Source organism: Hydractinia symbiolongicarpus, chromosome 4 (assembly GCF_029227915.1).
Source record: "Hydractinia symbiolongicarpus strain clone_291-10 chromosome 4, HSymV2.1, whole genome shotgun sequence".
NCBI lineage: Eukaryota > Metazoa > Cnidaria > Hydrozoa > Anthoathecata > Hydractiniidae > Hydractinia > Hydractinia symbiolongicarpus.
The window spans coordinates 5,208,848-5,228,271 of NC_079878.1; the positions used below are offsets into that span (position 1 = coordinate 5,208,848).

At 32.9% G+C, this 19,424-nt stretch overlaps 1 protein-coding gene across 4 annotated transcripts; it reads right to left on the bottom strand.

The window, feature by feature from the left end:
- Positions 1 to 177: 177 nt before the first annotated feature.
- LOC130640882 (la-related protein 4B-like) lies at positions 178 to 19,157 on the bottom strand. Of its 4 annotated transcripts, none has more exons than XM_057447469.1 (11): positions 18,712 to 19,157; positions 6,334 to 6,437; positions 5,324 to 5,783; positions 4,937 to 4,985; positions 4,720 to 4,823; positions 4,152 to 4,583; positions 3,991 to 4,042; positions 3,695 to 3,875; positions 3,168 to 3,485; positions 1,945 to 2,684; positions 178 to 1,791 (listed from the first exon to the last, which is right to left on the bottom strand). In XM_057447469.1, exons 1-10 carry the CDS (start codon positions 18,712 to 18,714, stop codon positions 1,955 to 1,957), a joined length of 2,433 nt encoding a protein of 810 aa, XP_057303452.1. In that variant the 5' UTR covers positions 18,715 to 19,157; the 3' UTR covers positions 178 to 1,791; positions 1,945 to 1,954. The 4 variants fall into 4 exon arrangements, with proteins under 4 accessions (XP_057303452.1, XP_057303450.1, XP_057303451.1 ...); XM_057447467.1 differs by having other exon boundaries at positions 18,467 to 19,157; XM_057447468.1 differs by lacking the exon at positions 18,712 to 19,157 and adding an exon at positions 11,248 to 11,907.
- Positions 19,158 to 19,424: the final 267 nt, after the last annotated feature.

The following is a 19,424-nucleotide window of genomic DNA, read 5'->3' on the forward strand; positions in this document are numbered from 1 at the left end:
GTTAAATTTATGAGTCAATTTTTTTCTTTCTAACAAACTTTAAGCCCAAGGAAAAAAAAGGCCTAATTTTTCCAGAACTTACCGCAGATTGTTTCTATTAAGCATTTTTTGACGAACGAATTTACAACTATTTTCTTCGGAGCCGTCCCAAGAAACGAAAGAAAAAACTGCAAAAGCTGGTGTTTTTCGTTTTTTTATATCAACTTTTTTTGGAGAGTTTTTTTTTTACAAAGCAAAGAAAGGTTTTGAACGATAGAGCTATTAAGTAGGATACCAAGCGACGTTAAAATTATCCCTGTCTTTAAAATATATATACTACGAGCAAAAGAAAGCTAGTTGCATGTTCACGCACGTCATATGGGCGAACCATGTCAAATTGTTCACACCCGACGTCATATGGGCGAACCGTGTCAAATTGTTCACACCCGACGTCGTATAGGCGAACCGTGTCAAATTGTTCACACCCAGCGTATGAACGGTGTTGAATTCGTTGGAAGCAGATATTCCACGCAAATAACTTTCCTCTTTCTCCATAGAGTTGAAATAACTGTTAACGAATATTTTAACTAACAACTCTATAAGAAATTTCTCGACATAATATACAGCTCAATAAAATATACTAAATAAGTCTAGAACTATCACGACAGATGAAAATAATAATAAAAAGGATTCAATTTCTAGAGGGATCTGCTTTCCGTCGGAGCTAACGGACGATAATCGAGATCATAATTTGTACGCGTCTGAGACAACTCGAGAAAAATAAAAAAAATCGAAGAGTGTAATTTACTTTGAAGGTTAACATTACTTAACGAGTAAAAGGTATTTCCAAAACAAACTAGGCGCTTTTTTTTAATCTTTTTTCATCGTGAGAGTAGGAAGTATTTTTTTTCTAAAATGTTGATAATGAAATAACAATGGTGACCACACACATTCAAGGAAAACCTTAGCAAAACAAACTGGCTATTTAACATTAATCTCCAGATAGGAGTGTCTTCAGGTTAAATTTTTCACTTCAAAAAAATTGACTTTTTTTGACTTGGGAATGTATATTAAAATATAGTACATTATGAAATAAAAAAGTATGGCGATGGACAGTTGGCTATTTTTTTTTATCTGAGTTTAAATTTGTTAAATTACTGCAAAATGTCAAAACATTCCAGGACTGTGGCCACCATAATAACAAAGGATGCTATAGAAATATTACATGAATAAAGTTACACTTATAACTGATAGAAATAATTTACAACTCGATTTCTTTAAAAAACACGATCTTATGAAAACACGAATTATATTTTGGGGGTGCTAGGCGCATACCCGTGACACGCCCACTCACGGTGGGCGTACCGCACTTAATAAAAGCTTCGTAAAAACTACTTCTGCAAGCAAACAAGTACATGGAAGCTACGCGAAAAAAACGCTTAATATGAAGATCCAAGAAGCGAAGAAAATTAAATCTTAACTCTTATCTAAACTTTTCAAAGAAAGAAAAAAAGGAAAAAAAAAACGCAACTAATTTACAGTTTATGATTCCGTATAACAGAAGTTTTATCACGTCAACTTTAACTGCGTGCTATGTTGACCAGCATTGATCAAGTTGTTGTTTGTGGGTAATGCGTGAGTGGGTAAGTAAATGATGATAAACCAGTATCATTAAACTATACCGCATAACTCAAAAATGGTAAAACCATTCTACTTTTTTGACTACTTTTCTAAGCATTAATAAGAAGAAAGCAACAGCATTCTCTTCATCCTTAGTGGACGCGAAGCGACATTAACAATCAGGATAAAATCCTAAAAAGAAAAGAGAGGGTTTCTATTAACACTTTTAAAACCACTTGTGTTTTTCTTCAGTCCCTATTGTAAGTTAAACAATAATCCGTGCTGCGTTTACATGATGCACAACAACTTGCTGTGTTATTTTCACAGGTTAATTATTAAACTTACCAGAATATAATCAGTTGGTCAGATTTTCTTTATTTGATTCTGTCGACACATCCGATACAACTAATACATCATCGCTACTTTTTGTATTTTCGGCGCTCAGTACGTTTTGCTCTTGGTTCGCTATTTCGTTTAGTTTACCTTCCGGCGGTTTTATTATTTGGCTCATGAGTGGCCGAGGTGGAGGTAAGTTCGTTGTATTTATTTTTTGACTACTTCGATTTGCATTAGAAACTTGAGATTTTTGTCCATTCGAGCGTTGCGTTGTTGGCGCGCTCTTCGTTGCAGTGTTCTTCCCGAATTTCGAAGCATAAGTCTCTTTTACCGTCACAGAGGACGTAGTCACTACCGCAGTATCGTTACTGCTATTATTGTCTATATTTTTATCTGGTTTACTATTCACTTTATTGTCCTGGTTGGTTTTACCTCGCTGAGCTCTTGGGGAACCTTTACTGGAACGCCGTTGAGACTTGGGTGTTCCGCTTCCACTATTTTTACTATCATTTTTACTATTGTTCTTTTTTGTCGCCTCTCCGGTGGAGAGTTCAGGTAAGTCTTTATCGTTTTCAAACACATCCTTCGCGTGCGATGTTTTGTTAGGTTTTTGTGCCATTTGTGCGTAACTTATTTTTGGGGCATTCGTCGACGCCGCAACAGAGACAGCGCTGCTTGTCGAGACGGTCATCAATAACGCATCTGTCGTTATGCTACTCGTCGACATCTGCTCATCCGTAGACGTTTCACTAGAAATTTGTCACACAAAGTTATTGAAATAAACTTGGCATACCAGATAATTTATGAAGGCAGAATTTTTTTTTTAAAATAACAGCTTTTATGACAGTTGAAAACGGTAACCACATATTTTGAACTTCATAATCTTAGGTTTTGGCAAAATTTTAGGAGGAAATAGAGTTACTATGCTAGAGAGGCTGTTTATTCTAAATTGCAATAATTATGTAAATATATTTCATCAGTATTCATTCTTTACTTTTTTGAGATAAACATATGCCCAATTTTCTGTCACTTAGGTGCATATATAAAAAAGTTAATATTTTTTACCACTATAAACAATTTTAGGAGAAATCAATATTTTGGGTCTGAATTTTAGGTTATTTAGAAAGTTTTATGTTGAAGACATGTTCTCTTCACCTAAAGTTACTTACCGTTAGAAAAAAGAATAAATTTATCTACACCACCTACTAACATATCCTTAAAAACCAACTTACCTCATGTCACTGTGAGAGGTGGGTGACGTTTCATCATAGGATGTTTTATCTTGAGCTATCTGTAAAGCGTGCGTAGCTAACTCTTTTAGTGAGGATGCTGATTTACTATTTTCATTCGGTGAATTAGGACTTGGCAATGCTGGGAAATTTTCCAACGCCAAGTCTAACGTCAGCTCACTAGTTGACGAAAGATCATCGGACTCTGTATCGGGTGATTTTGACGGCTCATCTTTGGTCCGACGCTCGCGTAGACGTTGAAAGCGTGGACTTTCTTCCAAATTACCTCGGTAATCCTTTTTCGGAGGGTTTCCGTTTCTCCTAAAAAACAATTTTCTGGTAAAATTCTCTAAATCTTTGTTAATAATTTATTACTAATCAAAGAAACATGTTTGTTCGTTTGAAAATATAACTTAAAAATTAAAGCGTTCTCAACAACCCAGCTTGATATCTGTAGTCGAATTAAAATAAGACAAGATGGATTGTAACAAAACTAGGTTGCTTGCAAAAAAAAATAAGTTTATACTTACACAAATCTAGGATCGTCTTTGCGAAAGTTATTCACATTAACATTTCGTGGTCGAAACTGCGAGCTTGTTTGCCTGTCATCATTATCTATGATTCCATTACGATCGTACATCGGTACTTTATTATACCCGCCACGAAATTGATGTCGAGGTTTACTGCTATAAAATGGGCGCTGGCCGCTCACTAAAATATAGTGAAACGAATAAAGTTAACCACTATTAAGTTAAAAAATACGAAAGGGTTGTAATACTTTGATGGAAACATAACAGTACATTATAAATTTTTTTTTTGACAATACCTCGATTGGACATGTGCCCGTTGTGTTTGTTATAATTATTTTTGGGACGAACCTGAAATTACAAAGCACACGTAAAATGGGTAGAAAATTTACACATAAAAATATTAAGTAAAAACCTATAAATAGAAATTAAAAATATTGAAATAAACTTGTAGATTTACCTCCGGTGGTATAAACTGCCGTGGCGCCAGCCAGGTACCTGGCAATAATGGGTTACCATTTACTGGTGCCGCAGTGGCATAAAATGGGAACGTCTGTGGCTGATGAAAGACAGCGTTGGGTGGTACTGTGAACGTGGTGATAGGTTGTGGCGTCGGTGTGAATTGTGCTGTGCTCTCTGTCGGAGTTGTGACTGTCATGTTGGTGGAGGGTGCACTTTTCGGTAAATATACAGTTCTGCTCAATAAAGTCTTTGCTTTTATTCTTGCCATTAAAGGCCTCCCGTGGAAGTTTTTCACCTCTTCACGCAGATATTTATAAGCTTTCTTCGCATCTTCCTCACAGTCAAACGTGACGTACCAACTATCGTTATGTGCGAACTCGAAACTGACCCACTTTGGGCAATCAGGGTGAATAAAAAGCGCTTTAACTTCCTGTGATTGATTAAACAGAAAAAGATGATTACACATTGATTACAGAATATAAAGTAGTAGGTTTATTTCACACAAGTATTTTTGTTTTAGTGTCGTCATTTGCAAACAAACAAACAAACAGAAAATGATATATTACTTCGACAGGTGTTGATTCTGGTATTTCGCGAAGAATGACAATGCATCTTTTCATGTTTGCGCGAACTTTCAGATTCGTTTCATCTAACTGCACATAGGGCGACTCTAAAGTAAAGAAAAACATGGAAATTAGAAACGGAAGTAAATCCGAAACCATTATTAGCAGTAATTAACCACTAATGGTGTAATTATAAAAATAAATGTGTTATTGGTCTAACCTTGAAGAGCTTCCACTATGAGATCCATATTCGAAGTCAGTTTTCGCACCTAAAAAAAAGAACCATTGGTAAATCAACCATTTGTAATTTTTTTCCAAACGAAAACTGACAAAATCTTCAGTATTAGAAAAATCGCGAGAACTATTTTCGCGAAATATTTAAACAAAATTTTTTGTCCAAATAATTTTGTGTAAAATCAATTTTTTTTTTAAGAAAGACAAAATTCCAATTTCGCGCTAATAATTTTGACGAATTTCGCAAATAGTGACTTTCCCAAAAATTTTTGCGGCGACTAATTTCCGCGAAATTGACGCAAAACAACCTGACTGGACTATATTCAGTTTTACTTATACATTGCTAAGCAAATGAAAAATGTGTCAAATATACCTGATTAAATTTCGCTACTGTTGAAATTGACACATACTGATCGCCATCCATTTGAGAAACCAAATAAGAATCATTCGCAAGGTTTTCTCGTGAAAAGTAATACTCAAATTGCAACTGAATCAAACGTTTCAGTTCCTCTGGCGGTATATCCTTCGCAACAGCATCATTCTGTATCGCGTGATTGGCCAGTTCTGGTCCAGTGAGTTGCTGAGGGTAGAGATGACCATCATGGCCATTCACAGCATTGCCACCATTTTGAACAGTTTCTACAACAACTGGCTGCGCATAGTTATTCACAACTTCTGTTGGCCAATAATAAAGGCCGTCTGTTCCAATGAATGGCTGGGGCAACTCTGCTATTGGTATGTTATTTATATTTTCTTCTATTATTGTTGCATTGGGTTTCCATCTCTCATTGCCAATGTCAACATTCTTAGTGATAATGACAGGTGTCATTGTGCTAATAGGTAAAAAAATAAAAAAGTCAGGGGGATCAAACATTCAAAAAAATATGTATTAGTGGCATTTGCAATGTATTAAAGGGGTTACTGGCCTAGAAAAAATGAAATAAAAGCAGCAAGAATTCAAGAGGATGTAGTTGAAGAAATGGCTATCCTGCCAGATCTCGATTAAAGGAGAAAAAAGTTTTTGATGGGAAATGATAACTTGTATTCTTTAGTCCTGTTGTAAAGTTTTCGTCTAAAATTTTATTTCTTCCTAATTTTCTATTAATAGCGATAGACAAATGGCTGAACAGGCATAAAAATAGATTCTGTAGTTGCATCATCGAGTGTTACAATGATTTGTCATTTACTAATCGACAATGCTTGTTTCCATTTGTTTGTATATTTGCTAATACATTTGAAGATGAACAGATACTCGACACAATGATGGAACAGATGGTTCGAAAAAGCACACTTATTACTTCCTTTATGTAGAAAAATAACCTCCGCGATGGAGCGTTTCAAGGACTAGAAGCCATTAATACTTCATACACAAAAGGTGTTTACCTTACAGCTGCAGTGAATGCAGGTGCGTTAACATTCAATGTTGGTACTTCACTTGACAAAATTAAATCTGGTGAGGTTGAACCTTCTGTGGACGTGTCCCCATCCTATCACAAAAAAAGAAAATTGTAAAATCACTCTCAAATGTTGCTCAATAAAGTCTTGATATTTAGAATTTTCATATGTGGTTTGGAATACATTACGTCAGGCTAATAATGTGTAAATGAGAGTTTAATTCCTGTTTAAGACATTTGCTACAATACCATCAGCTGACTGTACAAAATTAAAAACGTGATAAAGCAAATGAGAAAATGCACGGACGAAACAGAAATGACAAATCCAAAAGATTCACTTTAGGGTTTTAAAGCTAACATAAGTTTAACAGGGAATCAAATAAAATATTTAAATTTGGTGATCATACTGCAGAAATCTTAACTGAAAATTCTTGCTTGAGAAAACTGGCTGATTCTTCCTTAGATTTTGCTGATCATTAATCGTCCCTTATTTTATGAGCTAATATATTTCTCATGGAGAAATCATGAAATTTGTTAAAATTAATGAGTAGGTAGTAACAAAACCTAAAAACCAAAACCCACACCAATCATTTTTTAATGTCACCTGTAATTTTTTATAAAAATTAGAATCATCTTGTAACATTTTAAATACAAAAATATTGTTATTGAATAAAGTAAGCAAAAATTGGTTATAAGCTAGTTTGCTACTTAAGGTTAATTAACATTTTAAAAAAACATTAAATAGATTTCTATAATTGGTGATGATTTTTCATCATTACAAAGTGTATTCCTACTCGATAGACACCTTTTTAAAATCAGGAAGTTTGACTTTAGCCTGAGGTGTTCATATTTTTCATGTTTAGCTTGGAAAGGTTCTGATTTTTTCTTATATTTTGAGAGGATTTTTTATTAAATTTCGGTACATTACATATATTTTAATTAGCCAATAAAAACAAAGTAAAAAGCTGTTACCAACACAGTTATAGCCTGTGTGTTGCATTCAATTCTTATTCACATTTATATGTGCAGTCAGTTATGTATATTTTACAGGTTAGTAAGAGGGATTCCGAATTAATCGAGTGGGTAAAACAAGTTAATGAGCCCAGCTTTTGGCAGCTGGTTGAAACTCAGCTCAGACACTCGTTAGGATTAGATGAACTTTTCTTTATATCAACAACAACAACAACAAACAAGAAAAACATCATCTTCGCCTCACAGTATCACAAAGACACTCCACTTCAGTTATTTAATATAAGTAAGAAAATATTTAAAATGAAAAAAAAAACAACAACAAAAAGTTCAGACGATGGCACATAAATAATAGATAGTATAAGTTTAGAATGAATCTGTGCTTTGGATGATACACAATATAATCGCAATATAATAAATAGAAGCATATATATAAGAAGAACAAAACATCACAAATTGTGAACAAAAGAAGAACTTTTTTATGATTTCCTAAACTATGCTAAATACAATTAAAGAAGAAGAAAAAAGAAGTGAAAAGAAGAATATCTAAAACAATAAAGCAGGTTCTAAATGAAAAATTGAAAACGTATTTATATAAAGTTAGAAAAGGTAGTAGAAAGTTTTTTTGAGTTCAGGAATGTTTTGATACAGAAAACCCATATATTTTTCGTAGCAAAAAAAAATATATTTGTGACAAAAAAATAATTTTTTTTAACGTTAGGAAATAAGACGATAAACATTTAATCTTTTTTCGTATCGACAGAATACACTTAATTGCTTCAAAGTAATCAATTCCCAGGAATACGAATTATGGCGGTAAGAAACTATCGAAACCATTTCTATCAAAAGCTTAAAATGTCTTTTAAATAAATATATTGTACGAGTTCCCTCTAGATTAATATTATGCAAAAAAACAAGACAAAATTTACGACAAAGAGATGTTTTAAAAATAAATACACTAATTTGCAGAGAAGGGCTGGATAAGTATAACTAAAAAAGAGACGACGTTTAAGGAAAAGTTAATATAGAATGTCCTACTTACATATCCCGAGGTCATCAATTCATCGTTATCAAAAGTCTCATAACCTTCACTAAACTCATAATCATTTCTCTCGATTTCACTTAATTTTAACCTTGTTTCTACATTGTTGTTTAAATCTTCGCATAAACTTTTAATGTCATGATTCTGAACATCGCTATAACTGCGTGATGAAAAACCGCGACAATATACAACTCTTTCGTCAGAGTCATCGTCGTCGTCTGAAGTGACCTCGGTCATCCAAATTTTGACGAAAAAAACACGACGGCTCGGGTACATCATTTTAACTTAATTTAAAACATTGACGTTGTGTAATGACGATGAGTTATCAAGTGTGGACGTTTTACTGAGTATAAACGAAAAAAGCTGTTCAACTTTTATATCGACTTTTCTCCGCCTTTTTATACTTTCCACGTTTTAACAATCAAAAGACCTTCCGTGGTCAATATAAACTTCCCCTCGCGAACGGGTGACTTCACCGTCAATCAACTGTTGGTGATGTGCTATTGTAAGTCTTTCACCGATCACAACAACAAAATAATTCCCTCCGTATGTCCACGATAAACTTTCAACAACGAGCTTAGCCGGAAGATTTTATGTTCGACAACTTATTTTTATCGTCGGTAAAATTCATCAAAGCTTTTTTTATTAACAACCAATAAAAACACAGATATAAAAAAGCGTCGTTTTTCTAACAATAGAACGAATATATTCGTAAGGCGAATAGGAATTAAAAACGCCTACGAAACTTCCATTCTTTCGTAATCGTTTCTTCGTTGTATGCGACAGCCTACGACTAGCTATTTTCGTAGCAGAAGTCCACATACATCCGCTCTGTTTTTAGTCGTTTCAGCTGCGCAAAAATTTACGAAAACACTTTAATGTTAATATAAAAAATTAAAATATATTTTTTTCTTCTTCTATGGCTGTATTTTACATACAAAAAAGAAAACAGAAGTTTTAGACAAAAACAGTATCGTATTCTTTCACGATATAAAAGAAACAAACATTCAGAAAAACTGAGGAAACACATGTACAATGAATTATAACAGGTTAAATTCTACGAAAAAAAATGACAAAATGAAAGTCGTGACACGAATTAAACGAGAAAAATTTAGAAAAATTATCCTTTTAACAACGTTGTTTCGAGTGTTTAGAAAGTAACAATTTAAAAAATTATTTATTTAGTTTTACGGTGTACTTTACAACTCGTTTTTAGACAGCAAGCAAGCTGACATGGAAGTTACCAGCGGGTGAATGTTTTTCCCCTTTAAAAGCTTCACGAAAAGCGAAACTGTAACATTAATTCAACAAAAATGTCATATTGTACAGTACAAAAGTGATTATTGGATTGGTCGGTTTTATTAAGTTGTTTCTAAAACAAAAGAGAAACTTGATGACCCGCGCGCTTTTTATAAGAAATCTACATTCTCTAGCTCCAAATATTTCTGTGTTTTTCAGAAAAATAGAGACACTGGCCAGATATACGGGTAATGGTTTTTTAGGACTGAAAGAAATAGATGATATATTTTCTATAAAACATGATGTGGTACGAAGGAAAACAAACTTGTCTAAAATCTTTTGACATAAACATTCTTATACACAGGTTTTTATAAAAACGTTTAACTCCAAAAGAAGAACATTCGCTAAATTTTTTATGCTGAGTTGAATCTATGAAGATGGTACTGTTCGTGGTTTTGTATTTTTTTTGTATAAGAAAGTGTTTTTTAATACCTATTTTTGATAAACCTTGATTACGAAATCTCAATTTAAGCCTTTTCCTTATTATTTGTAACAACTTTAGAAAGGTTCTGGTTCAACACAAATTTTAAAACACCTAATTAAAACTCGCATCAATACACATAAGAGGGACAACTTGTTTCAAGCTGGAAAAACCAAATTACTAATGCATGTAGAACAATTTAATTTAGTGTAGATTGAAAGTCGATTTTGTTTCTATGAAAGTTTCTTAAATTGAAAAGTTAGCTTTAAGTGGAAAAGAAAAAAACTTCCTCTTGATAACGACACTTAAATTTTTCTTGTGTTTTTAAAACTTGGAAGTGTTCAGTTCCCTGTATATAAAAAATGGGTGATCAAACATATCTTAGATGCAAAATATGTAATAAAAAATGATCTAAGTATGTTTATATTAAAAGCCGTGTAAGGTTTTGAATGTCTTTTCCATGTTACTAGCTATCAAAACACAAATAAACATCATATGAATGCTAAATAAAAATTAAATCAAATGTTCTTTTTTTTAGCTGTTTAACCAAATAAATCAGTAGACGTTTTGAACAAAAAAGGGCAAATCTAGTGCGTTGATCATTGACTTTAAACTTCATGCAAGAACGAATTAAGATTAACATAACCCAGCGAACAAAAATATTATTGTGACATCTTGATAAAAAAACTCGTACAGTACAATTCACACAAAACCTTGAATTTGTCATAGCAACCATTGTTAGCACACTACATGCTTCATGTAATGTTTTAATGATAAACTCATCTCCCAGCAACAGTACAAGGGGTTTGAGGATACATAATGATAAGCATATGAGATGTCAAACAACAACGAAGATACGTCACAACGTGATTTAACATAAATTAGATTTTTTCGACATACTTAATCCTCGCAAGCAAATGCCACATCAGTAAACAAAATTATTATTCGCATGCACTTCCCTCTCTCTCTCACTTTCTTTTTTCCTTTCTCTCTCTCTCGAGCGTTCTTTCGATGTCATAAATCGTGTATGTTTACGAAATAAAGTAACAGCATTTTCGGGTCGAGTTTCCTTTTAAACTGATAACACATACGAAAATAGCTACGCATTTGCTAAAGATATAACATTTCAATTAGAGAAAAAATCGAGTATAAATAATCGTAATTCATTGTACCGTCGTATCATGTTTTCGTTTCAATGAAACTTCTTCCTCTTCGAAATATTTCACCATGATTTTTCAATACGTTCCACATGAACTATTACTTATATACAAAACAATTTTTAGTTCCGTTTAGTCAGATTATTTAATTTATATATACAAAATTTACACAGTTTAGATCTCCCCATGTTATTCCTTTTTTACCATATGTACACTCTAATTCTGTTGAATTTTTTTTCCAGTTCGAAACGATAATCTTTTGATCTGTTTTTGATTTTTCGTATGTTTCTGCTTGCTGGTAGCGCCAGAGTTTGTTTGTGGCTGTACCTATGCACAAAAATCACAGGCAAACGAAAGAGAAGAAATTCGAACGTTTGCAGCATAATCAGAAGCTAATGAATAAAAAAACAAGCATGGATTTTTTTTATGTCTACCATCTCGCTGTGAAACTTTAGGTCGCTTTCCAAGATCTTTCTTGTAAATATATAAATCACGATCATTGAGGTGATGTAGGTTCGTCTGACTTTTTAGACTCGCCATAATCACAAAAGAAGCGCACGATTGAAGTTTATCTAAGGATTTAAAGCCATATATCACGCGTGCTACGGTAATACTTTCAATTTCTCTGCTCGTCGGAAAACAATCGTCCGGATAAAACAATCAGTCCAGATAACTTGTGTGTCGATTTGACAACGCCAACAAAAAATGAATGCATTCTTAGGGTAACCAACAAAGAAGGAGAGTTTGTTTTTAAGCTCACCATGGGAGGGTAGAGAATTGTGAAAACAATCAAATATTTATAAAAAAAACAGCAACGGCAACCCGTCGAGTTTCAATAACACTCTTTAGTAACAAAAATTCATATTTTGTCACATGCAATCCAAAGTTGCATACAAAACATTTGGCGCCTAAAAATTTAAAATTCGGACAATATTAGGACAGGTGCAACAAAATAAAAACAAGAAAATAAAAGTAAAAAACATTCAAAAAAGAAAGATTTTCGGAACAATTTAAAACTTTAGCATTCTGAATTTTTTTTGGAGGGACGTTGTAACAAGGGGATATAATTGTTCCAGACATCGCAGTGTATTCGCAGCTTTTCACGGCGGGCAACCACAACTTTGCAGCATTTTTTTGCTCGATAATACAGAATTAGTGTTCACAACAGATTAACACGCAAAACCTTAACTAATTATGCAAAATCTTCAGCCTCGATATTCGGCAGTTTTTATATCATTGCTCGTGATCATTAACATTTTATATTAAAAAAGTGGCTTTTATAAAAATATAAAAAAACTTTGTTTTTGGAGAGAATATGATTACTTTCACATTTTAGTACTTGTCTAAAGCATTCATTTTACTTTATTTTGCTAACGTATTTAATGTTGTCGCACTTAACGCAAAGTAATTCAATCGCGTACACACACGAGTATATGAAATACAAAACTTTTTTGGGATGTTTAAAACAATGCGATATCACTAGACTCTATCCCATGCACTCTTTCTCATAGGTTTTAAAGTAATGTTAAAAATAGATTTGCAAAGCACTGTTGATTTACACAAAAAAAACTTTTGATTGTGCAAGGAAAGCAAGCATTTTTACTTTCTTGACCGAATTTTAATACACAGAAATCCAATTCTACGGGAAGGTTAAAAAAGAGATTTATCACGCAAAAAAGAATATACCGCAAGCATCGTTTCCAACTGTCAGATTCAGTTCATCTTGCAGTAAGCCTTGCTAATTCAATAGTATACACTATAGAGTATACTGAAAGAAACTGGCCAGGAAAAAAAATGAATAAAAACAACACATAAACAACAAATGAGTCAATTTCGCGAAAATAATTCTTCGCGAACGAACCAATTTAAGGTTTTATGCGACGACTTATATTTTCGCGAATCTAGTAGTACTTTTTTGCAATTTTTAGACCTTTTTTAATTTCTGGTAAGAAGACATGGTAGTGATATCATCTTGTGTGTAGGGGTCACTGGTGTGGAACGTCATCTATGATAATACATGTGTTGTTAATGACTGTCACTATGAAAGAATAGGGTAGTAAACATGCATAAACCAGTTTTTTTTTTATCATGACAAACAGAAGCAGAAAAACTCTTAGACAATAAAAAAACCCATGAAACTCAGCATGTTCTGTGAAAACTGTATAAGGAATGATGATGATTATCAGACAACGGATGATTTTCAGATTGTAAAAGACACCATGATCTATAAATTAAGAGTTCCCTTGAAACCAAAGCAAGCCTTACACAAAAACTATTTGGTTCACTGTTCACATTAATTTTTGGGGAAAAAATTGTGTTACCAGTTTAAAAAAATGGCTTGGAAAGGGTAAAGTAGCCAGATCATAAGTTGTTTTTGAAATGGTTTGTGCATCAGCATCAATAGAACTTTCCTTACAAGTTAGTTGGTGAAAAGTCATTTTAGCTACAAAAACAAATATGACTAACTAGATCTTAACCATTGTGCCCTGAAAGTTCTTCACAAGTGCTAAAGTTACTGGAAAGAGTTTTTAAAGCCCTTTATTACAAAAAATGGCCTTAATGACAAGACAAATGCACAAATGTATGAAAAACGCAGAAGTAAGAAAACAGCTCTATTTTGTATTATCTTTACTATTGTTCTTTTTTCTAAGTAGATTTTTCCAAGGACTGATTGACTAGTAAATATGCAACTAAAAAGTTGATCACTGAAACATTTCAGGCAATTCACAGATAAAAACTCACAAGAAAATCGGTAAAACTTTTAAAGTTCTTTCCTTGTCTAGTTTTTCTTATTTTTCTTTGAGTGCACAGGTAGTAAGATAAAATAAAGAATGCAAGGTTACCATTGACAAATGTATACAAATTTTGCATTCCTGTTTAAAGAATTTTTAGAATATCCACAACCAAAAGTTTACAGCCTTCATATTAGGCCCACACACTTTTAACTTGTCAGACTTCACTTGTCATGTTAACAATTAGGCTTGGGATTTTAGGTTATTTGATTACTAGATCTAAAATCTCAAGCTTGGCCTACATTCCTGGATCTTTGCAGGCTGTAACGTCAATTCTAGAAAAGTTATGTTTTTTAAAATAAAACCAAGGTTCGTAATTTCTACAATGATCTTGTTTGTTATTGTAAATAGCTTGTTAATAACCTTTTAAAGAAGTTTACTAGTTCAACCATCAATGAATCTGCAGCTCTAAATGAGAAGGCTTTTTAGCTTAACTCCATGTTAATTAAGGAAAGTGTGAACCTGTTTTTAGAAGCTGTATTAGGTTTAGTGATTGTGGTAGGTTTTTGGCAGAAGAAATTTTAAGTGCATTTGATCAGTAGCAATGCACATTTATTAATCATTTTAGAAGCTTTTCTAATGTACCTTGGATGCCCAAGCCCTTGTCCAGAAAAAGTTGTCAAAGTGTAGCTTAGCAAATGCATTAACAGATGTTTATATATGAGGTCAGCCTTGCCAATGAGGAAATAAGTTTGTCTACAAAAAAATAAACTTTTGCACATATGATATTGACTTATGCATGAAATTTAAGACCTGAAATCAGTACAACCAATTCTTTTCCATGCGTGTGTGGAGGCATGCAAGTGTGATCACACATGCTAGAATGATATTGGAGATGTTATGGTTCTAATTTTAAAATATTCATAGGTTTCTATTTAGGTTTTTTTGTGTTCGTTAGAAATAACAAATGCAACTATTTCCTTTTTCTTCTAAAACATATTCCATTTTGAAATATTGGTTCATGTTTTAGAATGTGTGGTCTTGTCAATTTTTTGTTTTTTTTGTCATTTTTCAACATTAGCAGTTCTAATTCAAATTAATGCATTTCTTTTAACTCTAAAATTGCATGCCCTATAGAAGGTCGCATACTTTTTGTTTACCATATTTGTTGTTTTTTTCATAAATTCTCTAAAGTTGATATTCAGGCGTGAATAGTAGTTTTTATAAACAACATTTTTAGCCAATGCTTTTAATACAAGAGCAAATTTAAGTGACTTTGGCGGCATTCTGATGCAAATAATGTAAAAGTAATTACTTACCTTATTCCATGAAATTAACAAGTCAAGAAATTAACACAAATTAAATTAACAGTCATGAAATTAACGCGGTTCAATGATATTATTTTGAAAAAGGCATTAACTAATGCAGTTGTGCAATGTTGTTTTTAAAAATGCATTTAATTAACGCAAATTTGAGAATATGCGATACTAAACGAAGCAAAAATTATGGCAACAGTTGAATCCGCGGTAGTAAAGCGGTCTCCTCTATTACAAGGAGGTTTGGAAATCTGCGGTAGTAAAGCGGTCTCCTCTATTACAAGGAGGTTTGGAAATCTGAAGAAATTTTGGAAAAAGTGCTTTTAGTTAATTTTCCAGTTGGATCAGAGTATGAAGATGATGCAAAAGCTATTTTAAAAAAGATCACTGAAAAAGATAAGACTGTTGAGCTATCGTCCAATAGGGAGGAGTAAAAAATTTGTAAAAAAAAATTGTATTTTTATATTTTTAAGGCTTTTGCATATTGTAAAAAAGTCACCAACTTAACAGTATTTTAATTAACGAGTCACGAAATTACCAGTCTTTAAATTAACACTGCATTTAATTAACGGTCATTAAATTAACACAAATTTTAAAAAACCATGTTAATTTCATGACTAGTTAATTTCATGGAATAGGTAACTCTGATCCATACTTTTACTTTACAAGGCCAGTTGTTCTTATGAACCACAAAAAATATCATTGCGGAAATGACCTGGCTTTAGGAAGTTAATCCCATTTTTATCCCAGGTGGTCCCTATAGTTACGCACATAGAAGATGATGTTAGTTATTTCTAAACAATTTTTCCTCAATCCTTAAAGTGAATTGTAAGGGCTTCACAAAATCTTAATAAACATTCTTTGACGTCAATGTTGTTTTGCGATAAAACTTTTGTAAATAACAGAACAACTACATAGTCAATGTTATATATAGACTGTGTTAAAAAAATTTTAAAAATATAATCCACTTGCAAAATCTCTCGCAGCTGTGGTCATGGAGTAATATAGGCCCTTTGCCATTGATTCTTGTAAATAGTTTTGTTGCAACAACCATTGTTGAAATAGGTGATACAAGCAATCAGTGTAAAAAAATGATTCATAGTTTTAACATTTTCTTAGTAGAATGATTCAGAAAGCATTTCATTTGTGGTAAACATCTACCATTTTGTTTTGTTTCTATTCTTCGATTGACAATGAATAAATCATTATGTAAAAACATTGTACAGGTTTTTGTTTTGTTTAATCCAGGGTTGAAATTAGAAATATAAAGTCAGTTCGCAAAAATTTGCTGAATGTAGAGAAGAAAACCTCTTTGCAATTGTCTAGGAGCACTGTAGGCCACTGACCATTGATCTCTTGATAATGATTCTTTTGTTGCAGCTGGTTGCTGCAACAAAAGAACCACCTCTCATAGAAATAGGTCAAACAAAACGATTGATGAAAAAAATGGAATTTGCAGTTTATAACATTTTCTTTGTAGATTAATTCGCAAAGAAGGCATTACGATTCGCGAATTGCGAACTGCAACCTGCAAGCCGAACCCTGTAATCTTACGGTCGATTATGCATTGCAATAACATTGTAAAGGTTTCTTTTAAATGAACTTTGGTTAAGTTTCATTCAATCAAATGTTTAAATTTTAGTGAGCTGTTTGTATTCTTGTAAAGAAGGTTCAGTTCCAAATGTTTGGTAACTTTAATTTTACACCCCTTCCTATTTTAGACTGAACTCACTAAGTTTATCTAAAGATCTACCAACCAGAAGATATACTAGGTATGTTAGGCCACCTATCACTAAGTAAAACTAAAGAGAAAACGATGCGCTACAAATTTTACCACTGTATAATCGTATCAAACGAGGAAGGAGGTCCATGATGATAGTTCCCTTTCGCACAACACGGAAGGCAACGAGTAAGACCTGCCTCAGTTTAGCAAGCAGAGGTTCTGTTAAAGACTTTATTATTGAGTCTCCTGTACAGTTCTACTGTGGACCTGTCTCTGTGTCAAGCATCTTTAAAGCTTGACTCTGGCGGATTCTGTGATATACAACTGTAATAACTATCATGCCTTTAAATATAACATTATAAGAATGACCTGACCTTTAGTTCGTAAATTGCACATTTTTTGTTTTCACACAAGCTTACGGAATTAAAATTGACACTTGTTCGTTATTTACTTGAAGGTAGGTCAGTAGCACTTGCACTTATCTGGCATGCATATATTACAAGTTGAACTAGTGGATAAATGTAAAAGACCTGTACATACATTGTTTATAGTGAGAAAATGCATTAAATTTTTTTACTATTGCAAATTTTTTTTTCCTGCTAAGTTACAAAAACACAGAGTTTTATCAACATTACTTCAACAAGATTTGCATGGGCTAAAAATGCCTTTTCTAGGAACAGAAGAGTTCATTACAGTTCATAACAACAGGATATCAAGTCTTGTCTTCCAAGCGCCCAGCACATAATTTTTGACAAAAAACATAATGGCAGATATACTGCGATGGTATCACAATCGAACTTTACTGAAAGCATGCATAGTGTTTTCAAAAGGTTTTATTTAATACAATTTGCTCGATATAAAAATATATAGTTTTAAGTCACACAATTCTGTTATACCTCTCGAGGGTTGTCGTTTTATGTGGCTGAGTCAATGAAATTGAAAGGGCTGTTTTGCATAAGGTATGATTTGGGCGAGTTATGAATAATTTAGAAGAGTTCAGGATTTATCAGCAAAAAACGCAAATTTAAATCAAAAAGTCCTCCTTATGTATATGAGCGTTTTCAGTTAGTCAGTACATTTGTTAAAAGAATAAAATATTTGTCTGTCGTTGCAATCGAAAAGAGAGGAAAAATCGTTGCTATAACTAAGAGATTATCATAACAGTTATAAGGGATTTTGTATCTTCTCTGGAATCATAACAAAGCTCCAACATAGTGGGGTTTCCTTATTTTTTGATCAGTACAAATGGTATATATATACCATTTGTACTGACTGCCAAGACAATAAAACAAATGGTATTACAAACAAATTTTGTTGAACATTTGTGGGTTAAAATGGTGAGCAAGCTTGCACTTTTTACAGCTGTTTGCAGTTTATTGGCACCTACCTAGATGGACCAGATTTCCTGATTTTTAACAACATTTCCTAGACTTGTAGTTGATAAATACATAAACAAAACTTACCACAGTTAGGGAAGTCAGACTTTGTTCAATATTTCTATCCACCTCAACAAATAATCCACTACCAGAAGTCATATGTTAATGATGCAAAAATGATTAGCTAGCTATAGCTAGCTAGAAAACTACAATTAGTTTAGCCTTTTTGGCAGCAACAAATATTAGCTATGCCTTCTCAAATAGATATCAAATTGTGTTTCTTTTGCTTTATGTATTTATGGAGTAAAAAATATAGCTAGCAATATATTTACCATATAACAAATGGATATTATAATACGTCTAGTTAGCTTGCTAGCTGCCTAGCTAATTTATTGTTTTGGTGTTAGCCAGCTGTAATAAAAAGTCGACTTTGCAATATAGCTTGCCTTTTCCGCAGACTGCTAATGTTTTGTGTCTGTTTTACTAATTTGTTCTAAGACTTCGTTTAGTTTTTAATCACAGTATGTTGCAGATTTAGGAACAACGTAATGTCAATTCTTAATCCACGTGGTTTAAAAGTATCATAAAATATGACCAACTAACAAGTATATTAACTCTATACTCGAATTGTTTTAGCTCCAAATACTCCAACGCTTAAGGAAGCTGCGAGTAATGCAAATATACCAAGATAAATAGACCAGAAATAAAATTAACAGTAACGTAATAACCAGCTAACACCCACACGCCATACCATCCATCTTCATCCAAGACGAAAGATATAGTTAACTCAGTTGGCCAGCACACCCATAGATAGGGCACTACAGTCAAAACACGGACACAAAACAAACTTTTGGCACAGGTATTGACAAACAGATCCTGAAAAAAGTAAAAAATATTTTCTAAATTTTTATTCTGGTGAGAGAAGTAATATTATCTAAATGTACTTTACTCCAATATCGCTAATACAGTTATTTAGAGGGCAATTCTTTAAGACATGCAGGAAAGATTTTGATGAAAATAAAAGCATGAGTAAGAAAACTCTCTG

Excerpts from the sequence above, each read along its gene's own strand:
- LOC130640882 (XM_057447466.1), bottom strand. The coding sequence starts at position 8,634 with ATGATGTACCCGAGCCGTCGTGTTTTTTTCGTCAAAATTTGGATGACC. Across the intron at positions 4,986-5,323 it reads CAGTAGCGAAATTTAATCAG|GTGCGAAAACTGACTTCGAA; the intron begins GTATATTTGACA and ends TCTTTTTTTTAG. Across the intron at positions 2,685-3,167 it reads ACCTCTCACAGTGACATGAG|TGAAACGTCTACGGATGAGC; the intron begins GTAAGTTGGTTT and ends ACAAATTTCTAG.